The sequence below is a fragment of the Podospora pseudocomata genome, assembly GCF_035222375.1.
Source record: "Podospora pseudocomata strain CBS 415.72m chromosome 1 map unlocalized CBS415.72m_1, whole genome shotgun sequence".
NCBI classification, from domain to species: domain Eukaryota; kingdom Fungi; phylum Ascomycota; class Sordariomycetes; order Sordariales; family Podosporaceae; genus Podospora; species Podospora pseudocomata.
In genome coordinates, this window is record NW_026946363.1 from 3,394,732 (window position 1) to 3,417,320 (window position 22,589).

Here is a 22,589-nt window from a genome sequence, read left to right on the forward strand (position 1 = left end):
CCCAGACCCCGCAAACTAGCCCCTGTCGAAAACGGCCGCATGGCATGGTGGGGTCATACACATGTCATAACAAAATCACCACTGAAGCTCGCCCTTGACGCCGTTGGTGTTGGTCCCAGCCTGGCTGGGAGTTTTGTCCTCCTTAAACCCCAGGTTTTTGAAGTCGTCTTTTGCCATCAAATTACTACAAGTCGAGAACCGTCAGCTTCCCAAAACAAGTACTCCCATCGCATCTTTGGCGGTTGAGGAGTGACGAACTGGTCCATCCGACACCCAAGATATGACTTGGCCAGTTGCCGGCATTCGTCCTGGTTGACGCCTTTGACCTTCTTGATACAGCTTAGGTAACTCATCATGACATCTTTGCACTCTCCTACAAGTACGAGCGGCCATGAGTAAGACATATGGCAAACCATCGATCGGTCATGAAGTTGGACTAGACATACCGTCATGATCAAGGGGAAAACTCCCTCTCTGTGGTCTTGTGACAGGGGCGTAATGTCAGTGTCGATTGTAAAATTACAAAGCAGTGCTACTCACGGGGTGGGCTTGGTATTTGGGAGAGCCCCAGGGCTTCCGAAGGTACTCATAGTGACTGGTGAAAGGCAAATGTCTGAGAGGTTGCCCGAGGCAGCTGCGTACAGAAAAGCCTGCTATCGAATTATTATTCTGGTTGAGATGGTTGGTCATTTACACTACCTATAGTTCATGAAGTGTCTGTTGCCGGCTGATCGAACCTGGTAACTCAACTGGGTGCCGGCCCGACTGCGGGATTACCTAAAGTTAGGTACTGGCAGCCACACCTAAGAACCCAGCCACACTCACACTCGAGGTAGCAGGCGAGGTAGCAAGTGTAGCCTCAGGCATTACCGGCCGGCGGCCGGAAAAGCCCAAAGTCTTGTTTTCCTCACTGTTCTTCGCCAAGGCCAGCGCACCTTGTTCGCGGTGGGTCAGCCTGTGACGACGCGCTTGTCCGTATCGGTAATGTGCACCACTTCGCACAAGCACTTCAACCTCCAACTTTTTTGTGGCTACCCACTTGAACGGCCAAGTCCCGAATCGCCCCAATTTAATCCGCAGCTACGGAGTAGATTTTTGGCATCCACCCGCACCTTGGGCATGAACAGAGGGCATCCCTCGTCTCTCTCGAGCTGCTAACGGCCAGGCGAAACAAACCCCCCTTCCTCTCTCCTTGTCAGTCTTTTTTCTCCCAAGAGCCGCGACCAGGCGTCCGCTGCTCCCTTTCTTTCCCCTCATCGACGACTGACGATTTGCCCTTCAGCCAGCAGTGCGAGCATTGCGTCCCACCTGCTCAACCCACCACATACACCACCACCACCCACCACGTCGACTGGATCCTCGCTCGCTTTTCTCGCTCGCCCTGCTACCAGTAGCGCAGCTCCCGGTCCTTCACTGGCCCGCCCAACCGACCTAGCCATCTCTCCTAGATCACCACTTCAAGTTTCTTGTGGCCCTGCACAGAAAATCGCTATCATGGCCGCTCTCGGCGACGACCTGTTGGCGACTGTGAACAAGTTGCAGGACCTGGTCTTCAACACCATTGGAAATGACTCTCTCGATCTGCCCCAGATTGTATGTCCTGGTCCAGGCCTTTCTTGAGGTGGACAATGCTAACTGTATTCTCCTCGCCGTAGGTTGTCGTCGGCTCACAATCTGCGGGAAAATCCTCTGTGCTCGAAAACATCGTTGGGCGAGACTTCCTTCCCAGAGGCAGTGGCATTGTGACTCGCAGGCCCCTGATTCTGCAGCTGATCAACGTCCCCAGCGAGGATGAGGCCGAGGACCCCCTTGCCGCTAGCTACCGGAATCCCAACCAAGCTCTCCGGAATGAGTGGGCAGAGTTCCACCATATTCCCAACCGGAGGTTCACCGACTTTGGGGATGTGAAGCGGGAAATTGAAAATGAGACGGCGAGAGTTGCAGGAAGCAACAAGGGCATCAACCGCCAGCCCATCAACCTGAAAATCTACTCTCCTCACGTCCTGAACCTCACGCTCGTTGACTTGCCAGGACTGACAAAGGTCGGTAACCGTGCTCATGACTTTGCTCTGTCGCGTGTCCTAACTGCTACACTCTAGGTTCCCATCGGCGATCAACCTACCGACATTGAGAAGCAGACTCGAAACCTCATCTCAGAGTACATTGCCAAACCAAACAGCATTATTTTGGCCGTGTCCCCGGCAAACGTTGACATTGTCAACTCGGAGGCTCTAAAGCTCGCAAGGCATGTCGACGCCCTCGGGAGGAGAACGATTGGCGTTCTTACCAAGGTCGATTTGATGGACCACGGCACAAATGCGCTTGATATTCTTTCCGGCCGTGTGTATCCTCTGAAGCTGGGCTGGATCGGAGTCGTCAATCGGTCGCAGCAAGACATCCAAGGTAACAAGCCCATGGAGGAGGCATTGAAGTCAGAGATGGAATTTTTCAGGCACCATCCCGCATATCGGAACATTGCGACCCGCTGCGGCACCCAATTTCTGGCCAAAACTCTTAACACGACCCTCATGGCACACATCCGCGACAGGCTTCCCGACATCAAGGCTCGCCTCAACACTCTTATGGGACAGACTCAACAGGAGCTCGCCAGTTATGGAGACATGCATTTTAGCGGCAAAGAGCATCGAGGCTCGCTCATCTTGACCCAGATGACACGCTTTGCGACATCGTTCATATCCTCCATTGATGGTACTTCTACCGAAATTTCGACCAAGGAGCTCTGTGGTGGCGCCCGTATCTATTACATATTTAACTCGGTGTTTGGAAGCTCACTGGAATCGATCGACCCCACGTCGAATCTTTCTGCGCACGACATTCGGACGGCGATCCGCAACTCTACCGGCCCTCGGCCCAGCCTGTTTGTCCCCGAAATGGCCTTTGACCTGCTTGTGAAGCCGCAGATCAAGCTTCTCGAATCCCCAAGTCAACGATGTGTTGAGCTCGTTTACGAGGAGCTCATCAAGATCTGCCACACATGTGGATCCAACGAGCTTTCCCGCTTCCCCAGGCTTCAAGCTAAACTGATTGAGGTTGTGTCTGACCTTCTCCGGGAGAGGCTCGGCCCGGCATCGACATATGTAGAATCCCTGATTTCCATTCAGCGAGCGTACATCAACACGAACCACCCCAACTTCCTTGGCGCCGCCGCAGCCATGAGTCACGTTGTTAGCAACAAGCAAGAGCGGGAGAGAAAGCGCCTGATTCAAGAAGAGCGGGAGAGAAGAGAACGGAGGCGGCTAAAGGAGCTCGGCGCCAACGGCGCGGACACTCCCGCTGAGGAGGAGGAGGACAAGGGGACGCCAGAAAAAGAATCCGTCGCGATACGAAAGGCGGCTGCCAAGAACGTCCGTAGCCTTTCACCTGCGGTACGCGAATCTGCATCAGGCGGTCTTGCTGCTGCGCTTAACGGAGGTCGCTCGGACTCTCCTGCCCGGTTGAACGGACAAGGGTTAGGCAACGCGAAAGACTCGTTCCTTAACTACTTCTTTGGTAAGGATGGCGCCATTGTGCCGGGAGCACCACCTCCTCACTCACAAATGGGCCGCCATATCAACCAAATGTCGGAGCCTTCCTTTAGCCAGAGCATGAGGCGGCAAGAAGAGAAGCCGATGCGATCTCCCATGATGCCGCTCAGAAGTGACGATAATCTCGACTTTACGTCCAAGACCACCGAAACTGTAAGTTGTCTAAACCTGTTGCCCCATAAGCTATCCTCTAGCTGTGCCCTGACTCAATCATTGCAGGCCGATGGTAGCAGCGATCCAGCCATGACGGACCGCGAAGCTATGGAAGCGGAGCTTATTCGGGCGCTAATCAGCTCCTACTTTAACATTGTTCGTGAGAGCATTGCGGACCAGGTGCCCAAAGCCATCATGCACTTGCTCGTTAACCACTGCAAGGACGTGGTTCAGAACCGACTGGTGAGCGAGCTGTACAAGGAGTCGATGTTCGAAGAGCTCCTGTACGAGGATGATGCCGTCAAGAAGGAGCGTGAGAAGTGCGAGAAGCTGCTCCAGACCTACCGCGAGGCGGCCAAGATCATCGGCGAAGTCGTATAGTCCCAGTATATTCGGAAGTCAAGGGGGGAAAGGGTGGCTAGTTGGGCAAGTGGATGGATGTCTATACGATGGAAATGAACGGGTTTGGGTCTTTCGATTTTGCATGAATTCTTCTAGACGGGTTCTTTCTCCCCCCACGAAAACCCAGTACACAAGGCAACTAACTCGGTTCGGGTGGTCAAGCGAAAATTAGTCATGGTTTTGTGTAGAGTTGAGATGGAAGGGGGTGAACTAGGCCATTTTAGCTATTACCTCTCCGCCATCATGTGTACATAGGGGCCGATCAAAACTACTACTTCTCAACGGTGTTTAAACATGGCAGCCTCTCTCACATGTGACGTGCATGCGGGACGAAAAAGCTTATCTAATAAATGGGTGCACGCACCCAGTCCTTTGTTGGAACTTTGGACCCGACGCGTTCCAGACCCACTCACACTCGGCAGCTTCCATCCATCCCTTCCATCCAATTCAATCCATACTTGAACATTTTCGGCTTTGGCAAGGCTGTCAACCATCTCATCCATTGCACTCACTCACTCACTCACCGCAACACCATCACCACGTCTCTGACCAACGCTCACCAGCACTCAGCTCTGCTGACTCCCGTCCGCCCGCCCGTCGGTTCTTTTCTCTCCCACCAGACACGCTCCATCTTTCCGCACCTAGTGCCCTCGTTACGCGGTTTAACTTAGGACATTACTGGCTCTTTGTTGCCCGCCTATTAATTACAGCCAGCTCCGTCCGTCTAGCGACGCTCAAGATGCTGGGCTCTCCAACAGATCAACTGCACTGGTAGCCGAGTTTTTCTGGTTGCCCGTGGTGGGCTCCTATCCTCTGCATAGGAGCCGTCCGTTTTATACAGGCAACGACGCCATCTTCTTCAACGTCGTTGTCAGTCTACCAACTCCTCCTTCACTCCATCATCCTATTTCTCCCTGCCCCCCCACCCCCCTCCCCACTCTGCAGCACCGGACAAGTGTTTCCATTCTCCTTTCTGTCGCCACCAATTTGGTGCGACGTTGTTCTTCTCGTTTCTCAAATGGCCTCGGATGGTTTACATGGAGCTGGCCATCCAATGGCTTCTCGAGGCCCGGAGCTCCCAAACGCTGAGGCGCCCGTGTTGACAAGGAAACGCAAGTCATCTGGGCTCGAAGCAAAGTCGGATGCATCTACGGAAGTTTCATCTCAAGAGACGAACAAGAAGGTCAAGGTGGACAATGACTGCGCCGAAAGGAAATCTGTTGCGGTGTCCATACCGGTGGATCGGTCTGCTCTTCCCCCAGAGATTTGGCATCGAATATTTACCTTCTGTCCGCCAAGGTCATTGGGTAACTTGTTGTCTGTCAACAAACTCTTCAACCTATATCTTGACCCAAGTTCGAAGGTTAGCAAAGACGCTCCCGCTTCTAGCAGCAGCGGTGCTGTTGCACAAATCAAGGCCAACAGTATCTGGCAGGTTTCCAGACGGCTCTTTTGGCCTTATATGCCCTCCCCATTGCGCTCCAAGACAGAGCTCGAGATGTGGCGGCTTGCTTGCTCTCATAGGTGTCACTACTGTGGAAAACTGGATCCGCGGAAACAGACTACCATGCTTGATCCTCATCTTCGAGGTCCCGGAGAAAACGGGGTAGCTACCATCTGGCCATTTGAGACTTGTATGTGTGCAGTGTGTCTCTTGAAGCACACCATCAAGGTACGATCATTCCGCGCCTCTTTTCTGGGAGAACCTTCAATTTGACACCGGAAAACAGGAACTCGATTTAGATCTCTCACCCACTATCCCTTCCTCAGTTGTACCCGCGCTCTCTTTCGTGTACCTCACAAGCGACCTTCAGGTCCTCCCGGCTACTACTTTTGAACAAGGTCAGCTTCCTGTCGAAACACAGGTCACCAAACGGTTCCTTTCCTCCGAGGTTCAAGCACTGGAACGTGAACTTCTAGAGGTCAGAGAAATGGGCCCGGGGACGGTGACAGAATGGTTGAAGGGACTTCCAGCGCGCGGTAGCGGCATCCGACAAGAAGTCTTGAAGTGGGAGAAATGGGAAAGTCTCGGTGGGCTTGCAAAAATGTGCTCGCAGTTTTACCCTGGCTACGTGAAAGACGTTGTGAGCACTCTGCCTGCCTCCACGACGCACGCACCATCTTCTGATTCTTCATCTTCGATGCTGCCAAATCAACCATCCTCGGCTGCCACCCGCCAGCAGTTTCCCCATATCCGTCATGAACGCACCGCGGCTGAGGTTGCTGAGCTCAAGGCAGCGCGGAGAGCCGAGATTGAGCGACGTGCGCTGCTTCTTGAGCCCCCCTTGTGCCCAAACGTACTCCGGCACATCCCATCATTCCAAGCAGCTATGCAGATTCCTCATCCTCCTTTTGACGATAAAGCCTGGGAAGTCCTCAAGCCGCGGCTCTTGGCTCAACGAGCTGACGCTGAACAGCGAGAACGAGAGAACGCAGCCGCCATTCAGGCCAAGCAAGACTCACATCTTGAAACGACTCTTGCTAGCACAAAAGAAGCCCGGGATCTGATCGACAAGGCTTGGGAAGATCAACAAGGGCCTCTTCGAGAACGCATCGCCGGTTACGCAGATGAGATAATCAGAGACGGGTGGAACAATGGCAAGGTCACCAAGGAAACATGTGCCAGGTTTGCGGTTGAGGCACTTGGCTACGTGCGTAAACGATTCTACGCTGAAATTGCCAAGGATGTCGATGCTGCAAGGTCTGCTGGTCAAACACCGCCCGTTGATCCTCTAGAAGGTCCCTTCACGCAGAAGCTCACACTGGAGAATATGAAATGGATTTTCGATACGAAAATCAAGCCCATCACAGAACGCTACCACAAGGAACTGTTTTATTGCAATGGCTGCGAGGGGATCACCAAGACATTCGGGTTTGAAGGTGTTATACAACATTTCGCCGCAAAGCACACAAGCGCTCTCAGTTCGGGCAACATCGTTGTCTACTGGAGAGCAGAATGGCCGGAACATCCTCCATTTGCGGCAGAGATCCGACAGGTTCGCCATCAGCCTTTCTTTGCGCCCACCCAACCTGTTTTCCCCGCCACCGGTCCTCCATCGTTCCCAGTCGGCCACAGCTACCCTCCAGCACCACTTGCACCTAATCATTTGCCAACATACCCACCGGGCCCATATGGGTATGGAAATTCAGCCTACAATGACCCTTATCAGCCGCCACCGCCGCCGTACCCCTTACAGCCACATCAGATCGTGCCTTCCTATCCGTCTCAGTCTGGGTATGAGCACCACCAGTCTTACCCAGCGCCATCTGATCCATACCCGCCTTACCAGCCGCCTGTGGGTCAATACCCCCCAGGCCCTGCTTCAGCTACCGATCCATCTCATCATTATCCGCAACAGCATCCCCAAGGCAACCCTTACGACCATGGTTACCTACCATATCCAGTCGCCCATCCTTACCTTCCTTCGGCAACACCACACCCCGATATGCACAGAGCAAAACTTGAGGATATAGCCCGGAATTCGCGGGAGGTCTGGCAAGAACTGGGCAACATACGAGGACTTCCTGGCAGTGTACGCGTCTTTGTGACAATTCATCATTTGGTCAAGAGATTCCACTCTAAATTTTACGAACCGCCCGCGCTCGCGATTTTTATCGAGGGGCTCTCGAACAACAAAGACATGCGTCCTGTTCGAAACGTGAACGACCTGATCTGCAAGGCTTGTCATCTTGGACTTGGTAACGCTGCCACGGTAGAGCAAGACAGAAAGAGCTTCTCGCTGCCCCAGCTAACAAATCACTTCCAATCCAAGCACGTCAAACCTTTGCAGAGTGCGCATGCGCCTCCTATGGATTGGACGTTGGACATGATATTCTTACCGGAGCTAGCTCCGATATCGAATCTGCACTCTGCAATGTCAGAGGTGCAAAAGCGACTGATAGTCGAAGCTTTGCCAGGGATCTTTGAACAGCAGGGTCCGAAGCTTGTGCCTGCCGATGTTTATTACGGACAGCCAGCAAGTTCCTCTTCTGTGTATCCGGCCGCCCAGGAAGTCCACAGTGCCTTGCGGACCAAGTCACCACAGGTCTCGTCGGCTGGTGCATATGGTAACACGGCCCCGTCTTATAGTCATTCCGGAAATCTCTCCAATGATGTTCCAGCTATCACAACCCCTACTGCAGCGTCTGAAAAAGCCTCGGGGCATCCCAGTGAGGGTGGTGGGCACGCCTCACAGGGGTCTCGACCTGCCAACCGACGCCAAAACGGGCTTCAAAATGGAAAGAAAGCATCTGGCAAGAACAAGCGCAAGAGAAACCAGGACGGGAATCCTTCTGGTGGGCGCAGGGCCGGGAGGCAGTTTAGAAGGCATGAGTCCAGTACCCGGCGCAGAAGCACCAGCGATAATCCTGACACTTCCTCGTCGAACAGAGTGGACAGAGCTCCAGTATCGATTACTTCTTTTGGAGGCTCGTCAGGCCAGGATCGCACCACGGTGGGCAAAGATGCTACCGACCTTTTAGCGGCTTTGGAGTCACATCTCACCCAGGCGCCGCATGGGCCCGTGTATCACAAGAATGGGACTGCTCCCGCAGCTGGGGAAACTCTTCATAACGTCGCGCAGCCCCATGCCCGGCAGAGTGGGGATGAAGATCAGCATCGCTATTTCGAGCCATCCACTCGGCAGAGGATCTCAGTTGATAAGCGGGTCGAACAGCAGTCCTCTTATCATTCAAGAATAGAAGTCGAACGGCCTGATCACCGCTACCCAACAACTTCGGACGCAATCAGACCTTCCGGGTACGCCGCGCCTGAGGAGAGATACTACACCCGGTATGATCGGCCCTCTTCTGTCTTACCCGCGGAGCCGGAGCGAGGCAGTGGGCTGAGGCTGTTGAGGGAGGAGTCTGACTATCCGAGATACCGCGACGGGCCGCGCAGACCGATTAACCCGGCTGATGAGATTGTTGAAATCGTACACGTTATCGAGGGAGAGCGTTCATATTATATTGAACGACCGGTTCGGCGTGAGCCCCAGCGAATAGTTCCTCATCGTGAGCCAGTTGACCGCTTTGCTGAAGGTGGTGGGTATGAGGCCGGGTACGCATCGGCCGCTCGGCCTGCAAGATCGGCTTCAGAGATGAATATGGCCAGAAGATTCAGCATGGCACCAGAAGGGAGACGAAGGACGGACGGAGGAGTTACGGTCAATAATTCAGCATACCTAGAGGAGTATGATCCTCGGTTTCCGGCGGCCTAGCTTGCTACTTCATATCACAACACGAGGCTCAAGTTGATGGATGACATTGTTTCTTTATTGGTCTCAATCAATGCATACATATATATGAATACCCAACTTTGGGAATACCCTGATAGTATTGGCATGACTGAGATGATGGAGCACGAAAAGTGTTGTGATCACGGGTGATGTAAAACAGCACTGCTAGCCATCTCGCATTAAGCAGGTGATCTCGAAGTGTCCCAGAAGTTGGGTGGTGTTGATTTCGAGCTGGACGTCTGGTCTTCCCGGATCCACAGCCCCCCCCTTTCACCCAAACTCGTTCAATCCAGACCCTGCATTAAATAGTCTTCCATCACCAATTTACTCCAAGTGCAAATGCAGCAATCACATCTCTCAACTCTTCCTCCTGACAGTTCCGTCACTGCTGACATGACATTCACGCACACTCCCAAAAGGCTCGGGGACACTAGGCAAACGAACGCGAAGTCATTTTTCTATTCATCGTCAACATCACGGTGGATTGTTGATCGTGGCTCATTTCCATGAGCTCCCCACCGATGCCGCCGCACAGGGGACAGTGTAAGATCGGTTGGGGTCCGACTCCCACGACGCCGCACCTGAGCTGCTGACCTTGACAAACTTGTATTGGATGTTGGTCCCAGGGGCAAGCTTCAGAGTCCCGGTCCAGAGAGGGTTGTTGTTGGTGTACTGCGATGCGTTGAGCGCAACGCCGTTTGTTGGGTTCCAGTTGCCGAGAGCGGCCACATTTCCAGTGCTGTTGGGTGGGAAAAGACTTGTTAGTATGGTTGCGGTGAAAAAGAACAGAAAGAGTGGGTGGGGGTTATGACATACACCTTGACTGAGTCGCCGAAAGACGTGGACACGAGGTGGTTGAAAGTGATATCGACCGCGACTAAGGAGCAGCTGGGATTGGCTGAGTGAATTCACGTAAGCTCTCTGCCTCACCGGTAGATTCAAGAGGAGCATACCTGTCGGGGTGGCAGTTGGGGCAGCGGTCGTTGATGTCGCGGTCGGCGGGCCAGTCAGGGAAGGGCAGACGCCACTTCCGGCGAGGCGAGAGGCTGGGTAGAGCACCCTTGAAACACCGCCATTGAGCGTGACGGTGATACCACCACCTCCATCTGTGGTGTAAGGGGTGCAGCTCATGACATCAATCAAGGCCTGGTTGGGGGTGAAGCCAGTGGCCGAAGAGACCAGGGTGACAGGCACCGACGAGGAGGAGCCGACGTTGGTGTAAACACCGATAACCTGAGCTCCTGTGAACCCCTTTCGGAGAACAATGGTGCGGCTGTCTGAGTAGATGGTGTGGGCTTTATAAGTGAGGTATTTCGAGTCTTGCGAGATGGCGTGCGACCGAATCTGGTTAAGCTTGGTGATCCATTGGTAGAGTTCCGAGCTGGTCGAGTAGCCCGAATACCAGACAGCCTCGCGATTGTTGGGGGTTCCTGTGCCGGCATAGTGTTGCTCTTGTCCCTGGTAGATGATGGGGATACCTGTGGGTTGTTAATGAACCACTCCGAACAATTCAAGCGATGGGTGGACTAATACGTACCATCCTTCAGCATCGTGACAGCGATTCCCTAACAAAAGACCAGTGTTAGCGCTTGCTCCGAAAGATCGGGTTGGAGATGCCTCACATTCTTTGCCAGCGCCATATCCTTGGTAAAGGAAGCGAAGCGCTCCACGTCGTGATTCTCTAAGAACGAGCCCCAAAGACTGAGATCCTTCGCAACGCCCTTGATTGTATCGAGACCAGCCACGAGCGCGCTGATGCTACCGCTGGTGGACTGGAAAGCCCGGAGAATGTAATAGTAGCTGAGATGTATGGTCAGAAATGTCCTTTAATCAGCAAAAGAGACATCGACTCACCTAGGGTAATCAAGGACGCCATCCATGTAGTTTTGGTATGGAGCGACATAAAGAGCGTCGCCATGGTACACCTCACCCGTCAAGTATACGCCCGCCGCGGCATTGAATCCAGACCAAAACGATGTCTCGACATGCTTTGCACTGTCGACTCGTAGACCATCACTGAACAAAATAGAGTTAGTTCTTCATTTCGCTTCATGGCACAGGTCGAGGGCTCGTACATGGAATAGGTAGAAACAAGGTGAGAAATCCACTCGTTCCAAATCCGACGCACATTGGGGCTATAACAAGTCAACACAAAGCACATGGCGGATGGTGCTTTCTCGTGTGTGCTTACTCTGAAGTTCGAAGATCTGGGAGACTGACGGTGTCGCTTCCTTGCCAGCATCTTGCCGTATGTTAGCTCTGCATAGATTCTGCGAGCACCTCGCGCAAAACACAACGGTACGTACTGTTCGACTGAAGTTTGGCTGTTGTAATTGATCCAACAGGGAGGGTGATAGTACGAAGACTGCGGAACACGGTATCAGCAACTGAAATCTTGTTAGGCCTTAGAGTCTAGAGGTACATACCGACGAAAAGGGGTTGAGAGCACCATAGTCAACACAGTTAGCACAGCCCATGTGCGCCATGTGGTTGGTGACAATATCCACCATAAGATACTACGTAATCGTCAATATGGTTAGCAGGGGTGTCCCTTCTGTCCACCCAGCCCTACCCAACAACTATGGTGGTTTCTGAAGAGCAGAAGCTGAGGCTCGAGTCAACAAACGCACCATTCCTCGCGCGTGGAGCGCCGCGGACAAGGCCTTCAGGTCGTCCTCGTTTCCGAACGCTGGGTTCAGAGCCCAGATGTCCTTGGCCCAGTACCCATGATAGGACGATCTAGATTCGCGTATTTGTCAGCCCTCAACCAAAACAAAGATACCACTTTCATAGTGGGTCATAGCAAAGCGTTGTCCTTACCCATCCCTTGAGTTTCCATCAATCTGCTTGACAACAGGCGAGATCCAAACAGCTGTGAAGCCCATGTCTTGGATATAGTCCAGCTTCGAGATGAGTCCCCTCCAGGTCCCGCCGCAGTACACTTGGTGAGTGGTATCGCATGGTGCCGTAGTCGAAAGATCGGTGCGGGCGAATCGATCAGTGACAACCTGGTAGATAGACTGCTTGCGCCACTCTGCCGCTGAAAGTCCCGAGACTCCCATCACTCCACAGAGCGCTGCCCCTGCGGCCAGGAGCCGCATGCCGAAGTTCAGGGTGTACATTGTGACAACAGCGAGGTGCTATCACTGAGAACTTCTGCGGCGATAGAAAGAGAGCCCGTCGAGGAGGAGTGGGTGAGCGAGGAAGGGAAAAAACTGATCGGTGTGTGAGAACCGCCGAGTTGAGTTATATCCACGGAGCTGAAGCTGAACTTGAAGCCAGCCCCCTTATTAAGTACACCATCCTCGAGACACCATGGCAAGCACTTCCTTGATGATGATTAGCAAGTGTCAAATCCAGGTGGAGTGTCAAGAATCAGATAGAGAGATATCCATCATGATGGTACCGTGAACGTACCAACCATACCGCAGAGGTGTGTAGAGAAGCATGTAACTATGGCCCAGCAATTGGCGCGCCCAAATTCGGTCCGTTACGAGACCGGATACAAAACTTGTTCAACCGTAGACTGGGCATATGACTAGACGCGGACCTGATCTCGACCTTCCATTGACACTGCACTCGGAGCCATGTGCCTCGAAAGGGCTAGATACCGTACCAAGCCGGCAGCCGCACGCATTCCCCGCAAATGTTGGAGATCCGGGGCCCCGCCTCGACCCCTGAATCCGTCTTCAAAGGGAGCGGCAGAAGGCCCGAATGCGCTGCCGACAATGCCTTTTCTCTACACCACCTTCAATGACGAAAGTCGTCAGCGTACATAAAATGCGGGGAGGGGCAGTGTAACGTGCGATGAAACAAATCTTCGGCATGGCAGCCTCGGCTCTTTGCATTTTTTTCTCCAACGTTCGAGCAGCTAGCACACACTGATGGCGGTGGTAGTTATGACAGTGAAGGATGAGAAGGGGTATTATGATATACAACCCAGAGGCGACCTCGAACCAACCCACGCTTTTCCCCTCTGTCCTACTGATTCCCACACCTGGCCCAGGAAACCCAAACAAACTACCTTCCCATGACGTATTCGACAAGCGGTCTCAAACAGGCCCTCGGCTCTCCGTCAACTAGATGTTGTGATATCAGTCCGGATTTCCATAAAACAGGGACCCGTCTGGTTGTTGCTGCAACGTGTCAGCGTTACCAGAGAAAAAGGTGTACGTTTCTCCACCGAAGTTGGCAGTCTGGGTGTAGTTTTCGAACGAGTCCTACATGTAGTGTACTGCGTCAGCAAAGAACCAAGAGTCGGGCCGGTGTTGGCACAGGATGGTGGGACTGCTCACCCAGTCAAAGTTGCTTCCAAAATCCATACCACTGTGTGCCATGCTATTGAACATGGATAGCGGAGACTGCACTCCATCCAGCAACGAGGCATTTGCAAAATCAGAGGCCGCCCCCGCGTCTGATTTCAGTCCCAGGTCAAGAGCCGAATAAGTGGTACCCCCAGGACTCTGGACAGTGTCGAATGCCGAGGACAGGTTGCCGCTCGGGGGGTTTCCACTTGACAGCATTCCCAGCGTCACGGCGGCCGAGTGCTCCGGCTGCGACACCCCCGAGTCGACTGACCCGAAAAAATCATTACGCATCACCGCTTCGGGCGGACTTGCTCCCACACTGCCTGGCCGAACGAAACTCTTGATCTTGGCCAGCATGACCTCCAACACGTTCGAGGCCTTGACCGCCTCGATCGAGGTGTCAACGAGCCCCTTCCAGATCTCTATCGTCTGCTCGAGGCTACGGATCATCTCCTCCCGCTGCTCGCGAGTCCAAAAATACAGACTGTGGGAGCTCTGCCGCTCCCCAGATCGCTGCGACTCATTATCAAAGTGGAGATCCAGAGCAATGAGCATTGCGGGAAGCAAGAAATCTTTGGTTGCCACCGAAGTGACATACCACTTGATCGACTGCAAGCGCCCGTTGGGCTGTGATTCTCTGTGCAAGGTCGCCAGATGCCGCAATGTTTCGAGGGATGCCTCGATGGCGCTGCGACGAGAGTGAGCGTACCGGAGATTGTGCCTTGCCCTAGGCAGATATTTTCTGTGAAGAAGACATATAATCTTCAGGTGAAGGATATCGATGTTGAACCGCGCGATGATGAGTGTGAGCGGGTCATGGGAGCCCTCGAGTGGCTGCAACTTCAGGTGAGGTGGAAGCTCTGCCTTGATGTCGCGCAACTTGGAGTCATGCCGAAGGATTTCGTCGTAATGAACTTGGTTCTTGACTCGGCCAGTTATCTGCAGGATATTGCCGAGCTCCAGACAAAGACGGATCTTGACGATCATGTAGCTGATAGGTGTGGGCTCGGAGCTCGGCCTGGACGGAGGTAGTACCTTTGTATCTGGGCCAAACTCTTCGTCAAAGATGTTGTGTGGCATCTCCGTGTCACAGTCATGGTCATTGATCATGCTTGAAAGCGATACTTGATGTGAAAAGAAAATGTCTGTCGTCCTGACCAAGGCCCATGTTCTTCGCCTCATCTCCTACATTCCACGTGGCGGTTAGTCTATGATTTGAGGGAGAAATCATTCTCAATGGCTCAACTTACGGCTTGGAAGGGCGTGATGGTTGTGGGAAACCACTTACCATCACGGTGGTATCCCATGCGCAGTGCCACCCTCGTGACGAGCGATATGATCAGCCACAGGCCCAGATCGGCATCCCAACGGGAAGAATACTCGCAAAAGGCATAGAGGATCATGGTCTCGACGGTATACTCGGCCGGCTTGGTGTAATCGCCCGCTATCAGGCACTGCACGGTTCGCAGTCGGTACTCGTCGGCCAGCTCGAGCGCTCTCCCTCTCCACTCTGGAGGCTCGTCCCCGACCTTGTGGTATGAAAGCATAGCCAAGCACAAGATTGAGTAGAGCAGCCCTAGCCACATGATTGGCGTCTTGGATGGGTCCTGCCAATGATTTCGAAGTTGTTGGTGAAAGGTAGGTGCGTGTATGATGTTGACAGCATTATCCATGGAATTGAAATATCTCCCACACAGCGTCAAGACGGTCGACTTGGGTGGCAGTTCAGCTCGAAGCTCAACTTCAGTCGCCGGTATAGCCCCCATTAGCAGCGCGGGCGGAGCCATGGCTGTGGAGGGCTTGCTACGCTTGACCTGCTCATAGCTGTTTTCCAGCTCCTTCCTGTGGGATGCGAAATAATTCTTGACCTCGGTGATATCGAGCAGAATGGTGTGCCAATGCTCTTCTCCGAGGTAGATATGTTTACTTTTCGTCGGGTCAACTTTCAGCACGCCAAGCGACTTGGCTACATCTTCGATATCGCTTTCATCTTCATCCTGCATCGCATCCTCCAAGTGCGTATCGACTTTGAACGTAGCAGAGTTATTGTCTACCGTAGAGGGTGTGGCGTTGGAAGCAGGGTCAGATGAGCTTCTGTTTGCAACTGAAGCCGGCGATATCTCAATGTTTGCGCCGCCATGCATCAATGATAACACCAGTCCCTCAAGCCTGTCAATGCGATTTTGCATATCATCCGGTGTTGGTTCACCCTGGTTCTGGCCCTTTTTGCGTGACGTCGGGGCGGCATAAGAACACGCATTTGCATCGGATCCCTCGCGTTTCACGCAATTGCTGCATGGATGAGACCTGTCACATTTTCTAGAAAATGAGTGTGAGTAAATGAGCATTTGGTATCCCACCACCATGGCCATCGCCATTATCGTCTCGAACTTACAACCTAAGCACGGCATTGTCAGCAAGGGACGGTCAGAAGTATGTCAGAGCAGTGAGAATGAATGCCTTACTTCCTCTGCCGGCAAGGGTAACAACTCAATGGTACTCTGTTTCTCTTGCGGACCACCCGGAACTGGCCATCAGGCGAACGCCCATTCGAGGAAGGCGTAGTCGATGGTGGTGTCGGCGTCATGATGCGCGTTCTTAAAGATTGGCTGTTGGATCTTGATATCTTCCCCTCCGTTCCCAATCGTCCCCAGCCGCACTGTAGATCTGGGGTAAGGTGGAGATCAGCAAAAGACCTGCCGCACAGGCTTGTCTGAACCTCAGTAAGGTCGGGTGGTTCGGAAAGAGACGTCTGAAAGGAGACACAGCTGATGGTGGAAGGGCTTCAGTGTCCACCGCCGAGGTATGTCGCGTAGTCTGGCATGCAGGGGAGTGCTGGTTTGGCAGCTAAGATTGTTGTGAGGTGGGCTCGTCGGGTCCTCCAATTCGACCTGTCGACGGGGCGGAACAGAAGCACCACATTCGCATGCGCGCGCGAACTGTGAGGAATAGATAAGGTGAATAGCCGTGGCAGGCGCAAGACGTAGACTCGGTCAGAAAATAAAGAGATGGGGTTGAATGTAGGAGCGAGTTGGAGAAGACCCTAGGCAAACACAGGATTGCGATGCGACCATGTCCCGCTCCCCTCCTATCCATAAACGTTGTTGGTGGGGCGGATACATGAGCTGCTGCTTGAGTGGGGGCTATCTGGGCAGCTCTTTGTCTCCTGGCCGAGGCCTGGTTAGCCTGCTGTTGCTGTCTGAGGGATTGGTTGCGATGAAGGATTGCGATGGCGTGATATTGCACTACACATAACTCAGATATAGCAGACTACTACATTGAGAATGTACACACATGGCCTAGCTTTGCGTCAAGACTTGGCTGTTACCCCCATCGTCTAGCGGGTTCGCGTATATCTCTTGATCCATATCTTCGTCTACCATACAGCATAGGGACAGGAAGTCATATGAGTTGGGTCTGTACTACACCCCCCACACAGGAGCTGCTTATTAATCCCTTGCCTTTCCGTTCCGTTCTCATCAATATCCCAGTGACTCACCGGCGTGTGAGGATGATTGCCCGACGTCGTCAGCATGTCAGCAGCGCCCCCTTTTTTCTATCGTCACACAAACCTAGCACGCCGGACAACCGGCGCAGCGATTGTGGAACCAATCAACGCCACGTGAATGAACAGCAGCCAGTGCAGCCCGCTGCTACAGTGGTGAGCCTACAAAGTTCTCATGGTTCTGATTTGATTATCCTATGATAGGGGCCTTCTTCTCACGAGGCGGCTGCAGTCTCGCCGTTGGACTTGATGCTATATGCCTTGAAGAAGTCGGCGTCATTAGACAGTTCCTCCTTGACCTGTAACCTGGTTAGTCGGCGTGACCCATATAGCAAAAGAAACAGGCGACAGGAAAAAAACATACAATATCAAGCCCTCCGACCAGCTCACCGTCAACCCAGAGCTGGGGATAAGTTGGCCAGTCGGCAAACTCTTTGAGGCCCTGGCGCACTTCATCGTCGGCCAGGATATTGAAGAAGCCATACTTGACGGCGTTTTCCCGCAGAATAGCTACTAGCTGCCGAGAAAAGCCGCACTTGGGCTCGCTAGGAGTGCCCTTCATGAAGAGCATCACGGGAGCAGCCTTGACAAGATCTCCCAGACGCTTGAAGAGTTCCTCCTTTTTCTTCTCTGGATCCTCCTCGGTTGCCACCTCACCATCATGGCCGTCAGTCGCAGTCGCAGCGCCATTCAAAACTGGGGCGCCGGCCTTGGCGGCATGGGCTTCGATGGCATTCCGCACCTTGACGGCGCTGCTTCCACTGACGGTTTCCAGCACCTGTCCGTTGCGAATCAGGACAAGAAATGGAACGGCTGTCACGTTGTAGGTTTCGCTAATATCCGAAAGATCCTCTGCGTTGATCGACACCCATGATGTGGACGGTGGTTCAGTGACGGGATACTCGCTCGCCAGCGTCGACAGAACGGTCGCCATTTGCGCGCATGGAGCGGCCCATGGCGCATGGAAAGAGACCACGAGGAGAGTGGAAGGCGGTAGTGAGGTGACGTGATGTTCCCAGTTCGAAAGACTGGTGATTTCGCGAATAGTCGACATGTTGTTGTATTGGGAGATATTCGAGCGGGTGACGGGGAGACCAAGACTCGCAAAGGCGTGGCTGTCGGTGTGCAATGTTCTATGAGGTGATCTCAAAAGTTCAAGTGGCTCAGGCAAACCGAACATTCTCCAAACAGTGCCGAGCATTGCCCCTCCATGAACTGCGATAAAGCTGGGGCCGATGGCGGATGACCCCGCAGTCCGCTAATATGGGCCCTGATTGGCCAAAGATCTGCTGCGTCATTTGGGATTGTCTCCTACACAGTAGGTACCTTTAACTCCGGCCAAGACGGAAGAGAAACGTGCCTGGAAGCTCCCGTGAGACCGACAACCCGGTGTACTTATTTGTGGTATCTTTAAAGCTTTTAAAAGCATACCTAGGTGCCGATTGCAAAGCTCGAGACAGACTTGCAGATGCTAAGCATGGTGGCTGGGTTTGATGCAAGCTAATTGCATCGTCAACACTTCGCCGGTTGCAGGTTGCACCTTCGTGCACCTTCAACATCAATGAACCATGACACGTGCTTTCCAGCTCAGCAGGTGTAGAGCCATCCATTATTAAAGGTCGAGGGACTCGCAGCCAAAGGCAAGGTCGTCGCGTCTGTGTTGTTTTCCGCCACTTTCCATCATCTACTAGCGACAAGAGCTTGCCTCTCCAGCCTCCCCATTCTGCAGAAGAACCTTTCACCGTCTTTCCCTCATCTTGCTCCGCAACTGACTTACCAATTTACATCCTCCTTTGAGATCTTGAAACTCCCCAACCTAGTCACCTGCCCGGATACGGATACCTACTTATCCTCGAAGACTTATACAATGTCAGCCGCCGAATACTATCAACAAGACCCACCACAACAGAGCTACGCCTCTCCGCACCCACCACCACAGGCCTACCCTCAATATCCCCAACCGGTGAGTTAACCCTGTTCCGGAGCTGCTGGACGGCAGCTTCCCGCGCTGAGATGGAATGCCTATGCTGACGAGGTATACCACAGTCCTACGGAGGGCCTCCACCACAACAAGGGTACTATCCACCGCAGGGGCCGATGCAGTATCAGCAACAGGCACCCCCGACGAAGAGCAGCGGTGGCGGTGGTTGTCTTAAGGGCTGTCTAGCAGCCATGTGCTGCTGCTTCTTATGCGAAGAGGGCTGCGAATGCTGTGCAGACTGTTGTGAGTGCTGCATGGAGTGTTGTTAACGGCGGCGGGAGAATTCGGCATTGGAGTTTGAGCAGGGTGTTTCCAGTTTAGTAATTCAAAACGAGAGAGGGAGCGATGAGAGGGAGCGATGAGAGGGAATCAGGGGACGAGGAGGACAGCTTCATTTCTCGCTGTTGACCTGGTGTGGGCACCGTCACAAAGCTGTAAGATGGGTTGAAATGGATATTTGAAACCCTTAGGAAGCACCTGGATGCATCACTATCACCAAGATACCAGTACGGACGTTATTAGAGCTACACTAATTACATATCCTGTTGTACATGAGTGTTGTCCAAGTGAAGGTGATGATGGGAAAACTGGGGCTCTTGTCCTGTCCAATGGCAGCACCCCATTCGATGAAATGCGCGCCAAGATGTACCCTGGAGACTGGGTGGGCTCAGTGGGCTGCTAGGGGAGGCGCACAGCCTCTTTGACTTCGGGTTGGCAACCTTCTGGGAAGCTCCCTCTCCGTTTCCCAGTTCCCTCAACGTCTCGCAAGACATCAGTCAGTCATACTTCTAGCTTCTTGTTTAAAGCCTCTCTTTGTCACCACTGGGCCTTCTCGAATCATTCCATTCTCACGCTCGGCCCAGGCAACTTCTGGAGTCACTACACAGCGACCATGTCTTCGCTCAATTTGTCCACCAATGGCGTGGCCATCAAGAACAGCTACCAAGGCGTCATCAACGGCACGCTGTCGTCAACCTCACCTACCGCCGCTCGCTGGGCCCTGTTCACGGTACAGGCGCCATTACTGAATGCCTTCCAAAACACGGGTTCGAAAGAGAGTGTCCTCAAGGTTGAGACCACTGGCGGTGAGTTCCAGGGAAACCTCCCGGTCCTTCCGGCTTGGGCTTGCTAACCACCGCTTTGCGTCAACAGAGGGCGAGCTTGCCGACCTGATCGAGGACTTCAACGAGGGGCGCATTCAGTTTGCTTTTGTCAGAGTCAAGGACCCAAACAGTGGCCTGCCCAAGAATGTCTTCATCGCCTGGTGCGGTGGGGGCGTCCCTGAGCGGACCAAAGGCTACTTCACCAGCCACGTTGCCGCCGTCTCCAAGGTCCTCACCGGTTACCACGTCCAAATCACGGCGCGATCTGATGCCGACCTCGAACCTGAAGCCATCGTGCAAAAGGTTGCGGATGCCTCGGGTGCTAAATACTCGGCTGGGTCCGCCCCGGCCTCTGCTACGGCGGCAGCGCCACCGCCGGTTGCCAAGAAGCCCGTCTTCACTCCGACTACCTCGACTTCCGGCACCTCCTTCAATCCCCTCGTTGCGGCCCGCAATCGCAGACAAGATAATACCGATGATGACGGCTGGGGAGCAGACGCCCCTCCCGTTTCCCGCACTCAGATCGAAAAGGTGGCGCCCGCCTACAAGCCAACCAAGGTTGATATTGCTGGTCTGAGGAAAAACCCCGACGAGTCCCGCCACAGCACCCCCTCTCAATCCGATGATCAGGCTCGCGATATTGTTAAGGGTGGGTATCAGCCCGTGGGAAGAGTTGATGTGGCCGCCTTGCGGGCTCAGGCAAAGCAGGATGACCGGCCTGCCGTGGTAAGGGGTGCCTATGAACCCGTGGGAAAGGTCGACATCGCCGCCATTCGTGCCAAAACTCAGCGTCCAGTAGAAGCATCAGAGGAGCCATCAGCACCAAAGTCTCTTGCCGAGCGCAGCGCTGCCTTTGCTCAATCGGAACGTCTTACAGAGCTGCCCAAACCCAAGGTCGCCAAGAAGTTTGGCAGTACTCCCTTTACTGGGACCAAAGCACCCACGCCATCCGGCTTCGGGGCGGCATCTGTTCCAGCGCCTCCACCGGTTGGCGCCGCCAGCCGCACATTTGCTGACCAGGGGGGCAAAACACCAGCCCAGTTGTGGGCGGAGAAGAAGGCTAAGCAAAGTGGATCAATCTCGTCGGCATCGCCTGGGCCTGCTCCCGAAATCACGGCTCAAAAGAGCGGCAGCGAGTGGAAGAGCGGATACGCAGGCAAGAGCTGGGCTCCTGTCAGTACGACCAACTTTGGACGCGGCGGGTTGGAGAAGCATGCGACCGGCGGTAGTGGTACTGAGCGCTCACAGCCCGAAGCCGAGCCCGAGACAGTCGCGCCTTCCCCCGGTGGCATCGCAGCACTGCGCGATAGGTTCAAGGACCAACCGCCTATTGGCGTCTCTTCACGATCTGCGCCAGCTGAAGAGGAGGCCGCGCCGCCGCCACCACCTCAGGCAAGCCGACCTGCCGGAGGGTTTGCCCTCCCTGGTCTCCCATCCAGACCAGCCCCAGCGGAGGAAGAGGAGGAGGAGGAGCAGCAAGAGCCTCCCGTCCCATCTCGGAACTACGAAGAACGCGACCCCTCTCCTGTGCGCATTGCGGTGCCGGTTGCACGCAGTTCTGTTCCAGACATTGAACCGCCTGTTGAGGCGCTTCCCCCTCGTCCTGTGCCTGTTCCTGAGGAGATCCCTCGCGAGGAAGACCTCCCAGCAGAGGAGGATGCCTATGATCCCCGGGCTGCTGCTGCCACCGTCGCGGCTGTTGCCAGTGATACTACCAGGCCAGGTGGAGCAGCTCCTCAGTCCAACACCGATGGCGGCTTACGTGCTGTAGTTCTATTCGATTATGAAAAGGCTGAGGATAATGAGCTTGAACTACGCGAGAACGAAATCATTAGCAACATTGACAAGGTGGACCCTGATTGGTGGATGGGCACAGATGCCCAAGGCCGGAGCGGCTTGTTCCCTTGCAACTATGTCGAAATTCTGGAGGCTGACGTAGCGGCTCCTGTCCCTTCGGCTCCCGCTCCCGCTCCGGCCCCGGCCCCAGGGCCAAGCCATGCTTCCGCGCCCGATTCAAAGTCTGAGTACGGTGTAGGAAGCGGGCCAACGGCCACGGCTCAGTTTGACTATGAAGCCGCGGAAGACAATGGTAAGCACTGGCACATACCGTACATTTCCCCGGTCTTGCGAGTGGTGAAACTAATAGACCTTGTACAGAACTGAGCTTTCCAGAGGGCGCTACCATCACCAACTTGGACTTTCCTGATGAGGACTGGTGGTTTGGACACTACAAGGGAGCGTCGGGTCTCTTCCCTGCCAACTATGTGGAGCTTGATCAGAAGCCTTAGGTGTAAAATGGGTCTGGAGGTGGCTGGATTTACAATACCTGGTGTCCTACGATACCACACAGCGTTTA

At 53.9% G+C, this 22,589-nt stretch overlaps 8 protein-coding genes across 8 annotated transcripts; 4 read left to right on the plus strand and 4 right to left on the minus strand.

The window, feature by feature from the left end:
- Window positions 1-75: 75 nt before the first annotated feature.
- On the minus strand, window positions 76-844 carry COX19 (Cytochrome c oxidase assembly protein cox19; the record flags this gene model as incomplete). Its single annotated transcript, XM_062885686.1, has 4 exons — window positions 541-844; window positions 447-481; window positions 259-373; window positions 76-184 (listed from the first exon to the last, which is right to left on the minus strand). The coding sequence occupies exons 1-4, from the start codon at window positions 588-590 to the stop codon at window positions 76-78; spliced, it is 309 nt and encodes a 102-aa protein (XP_062748671.1). The 5' UTR covers window positions 591-844.
- On the plus strand, window positions 837-4,079 carry DNM1 (Dynamin-related GTPase protein; the record flags this gene model as incomplete). Its single annotated transcript, XM_062885687.1, has 4 exons — window positions 837-1,593; window positions 1,656-2,042; window positions 2,100-3,698; window positions 3,765-4,079. The coding sequence occupies exons 1-4, from the start codon at window positions 1,495-1,497 to the stop codon at window positions 4,077-4,079; spliced, it is 2,400 nt and encodes a 799-aa protein (XP_062748672.1). The 5' UTR covers window positions 837-1,494.
- A 1,039-nt stretch (window positions 4,080-5,118) lies between these two features.
- Window positions 5,119-9,319, plus strand: QC762_112680 (uncharacterized protein; the record flags this gene model as incomplete). The annotated part of the gene is made up of 2 exons (XM_062885688.1): window positions 5,119-5,772; window positions 5,831-9,319. The coding sequence occupies 2 exons, from the start codon at window positions 5,119-5,121 to the stop codon at window positions 9,317-9,319; spliced, it is 4,143 nt and encodes a 1,380-aa protein (XP_062748673.1).
- Window positions 9,320-9,440: 121 nt separating this feature from the next.
- QC762_112690 (uncharacterized protein) lies at window positions 9,441-12,459 on the minus strand (the record flags this gene model as incomplete). The annotated part of the gene is made up of 12 exons (XM_062885689.1): window positions 9,441-10,076; window positions 10,154-10,235; window positions 10,291-10,815; window positions 10,875-10,902; window positions 10,960-11,137; window positions 11,192-11,353; window positions 11,413-11,472; window positions 11,529-11,579; window positions 11,644-11,702; window positions 11,764-11,853; window positions 11,968-12,076; window positions 12,158-12,459. 12 exons carry the CDS (start codon window positions 12,457-12,459, stop codon window positions 9,836-9,838), a joined length of 1,887 nt encoding a protein of 628 aa, XP_062748674.1. The 3' UTR covers window positions 9,441-9,835.
- Window positions 12,460-13,431: 972 nt separating this feature from the next.
- On the minus strand, window positions 13,432-16,231 carry QC762_112700 (uncharacterized protein; the record flags this gene model as incomplete). The annotated part of the gene is made up of 4 exons (XM_062885690.1): window positions 13,432-13,557; window positions 13,633-14,829; window positions 14,895-15,951; window positions 16,110-16,231. The coding sequence occupies 4 exons, from the start codon at window positions 16,229-16,231 to the stop codon at window positions 13,432-13,434; spliced, it is 2,502 nt and encodes an 833-aa protein (XP_062748675.1).
- Window positions 16,232-17,364: 1,133 nt separating this feature from the next.
- GRX3 (glutaredoxin) lies at window positions 17,365-18,626 on the minus strand (the record flags this gene model as incomplete). The annotated part of the gene is made up of 2 exons (XM_062885691.1): window positions 17,514-18,626; window positions 17,365-17,448 (listed from the first exon to the last, which is right to left on the minus strand). The coding sequence occupies exons 1-2, from the start codon at window positions 18,348-18,350 to the stop codon at window positions 17,365-17,367; spliced, it is 921 nt and encodes a 306-aa protein (XP_062748676.1). The 5' UTR covers window positions 18,351-18,626.
- Window positions 18,519-19,316, plus strand: QC762_112720 (uncharacterized protein; the record flags this gene model as incomplete). The annotated part of the gene is made up of 2 exons (XM_062885692.1): window positions 18,519-19,112; window positions 19,206-19,316. Exons 1-2 carry the CDS (start codon window positions 19,017-19,019, stop codon window positions 19,314-19,316), a joined length of 207 nt encoding a protein of 68 aa, XP_062748677.1. The 5' UTR covers window positions 18,519-19,016.
- Window positions 19,317-20,022: 706 nt separating this feature from the next.
- ABP1 (actin binding protein) lies at window positions 20,023-22,521 on the plus strand (the record flags this gene model as incomplete). The annotated part of the gene is made up of 3 exons (XM_062885693.1): window positions 20,023-20,215; window positions 20,283-22,322; window positions 22,391-22,521. The coding sequence occupies 3 exons, from the start codon at window positions 20,023-20,025 to the stop codon at window positions 22,519-22,521; spliced, it is 2,364 nt and encodes a 787-aa protein (XP_062748678.1).
- Window positions 22,522-22,589: the final 68 nt, after the last annotated feature.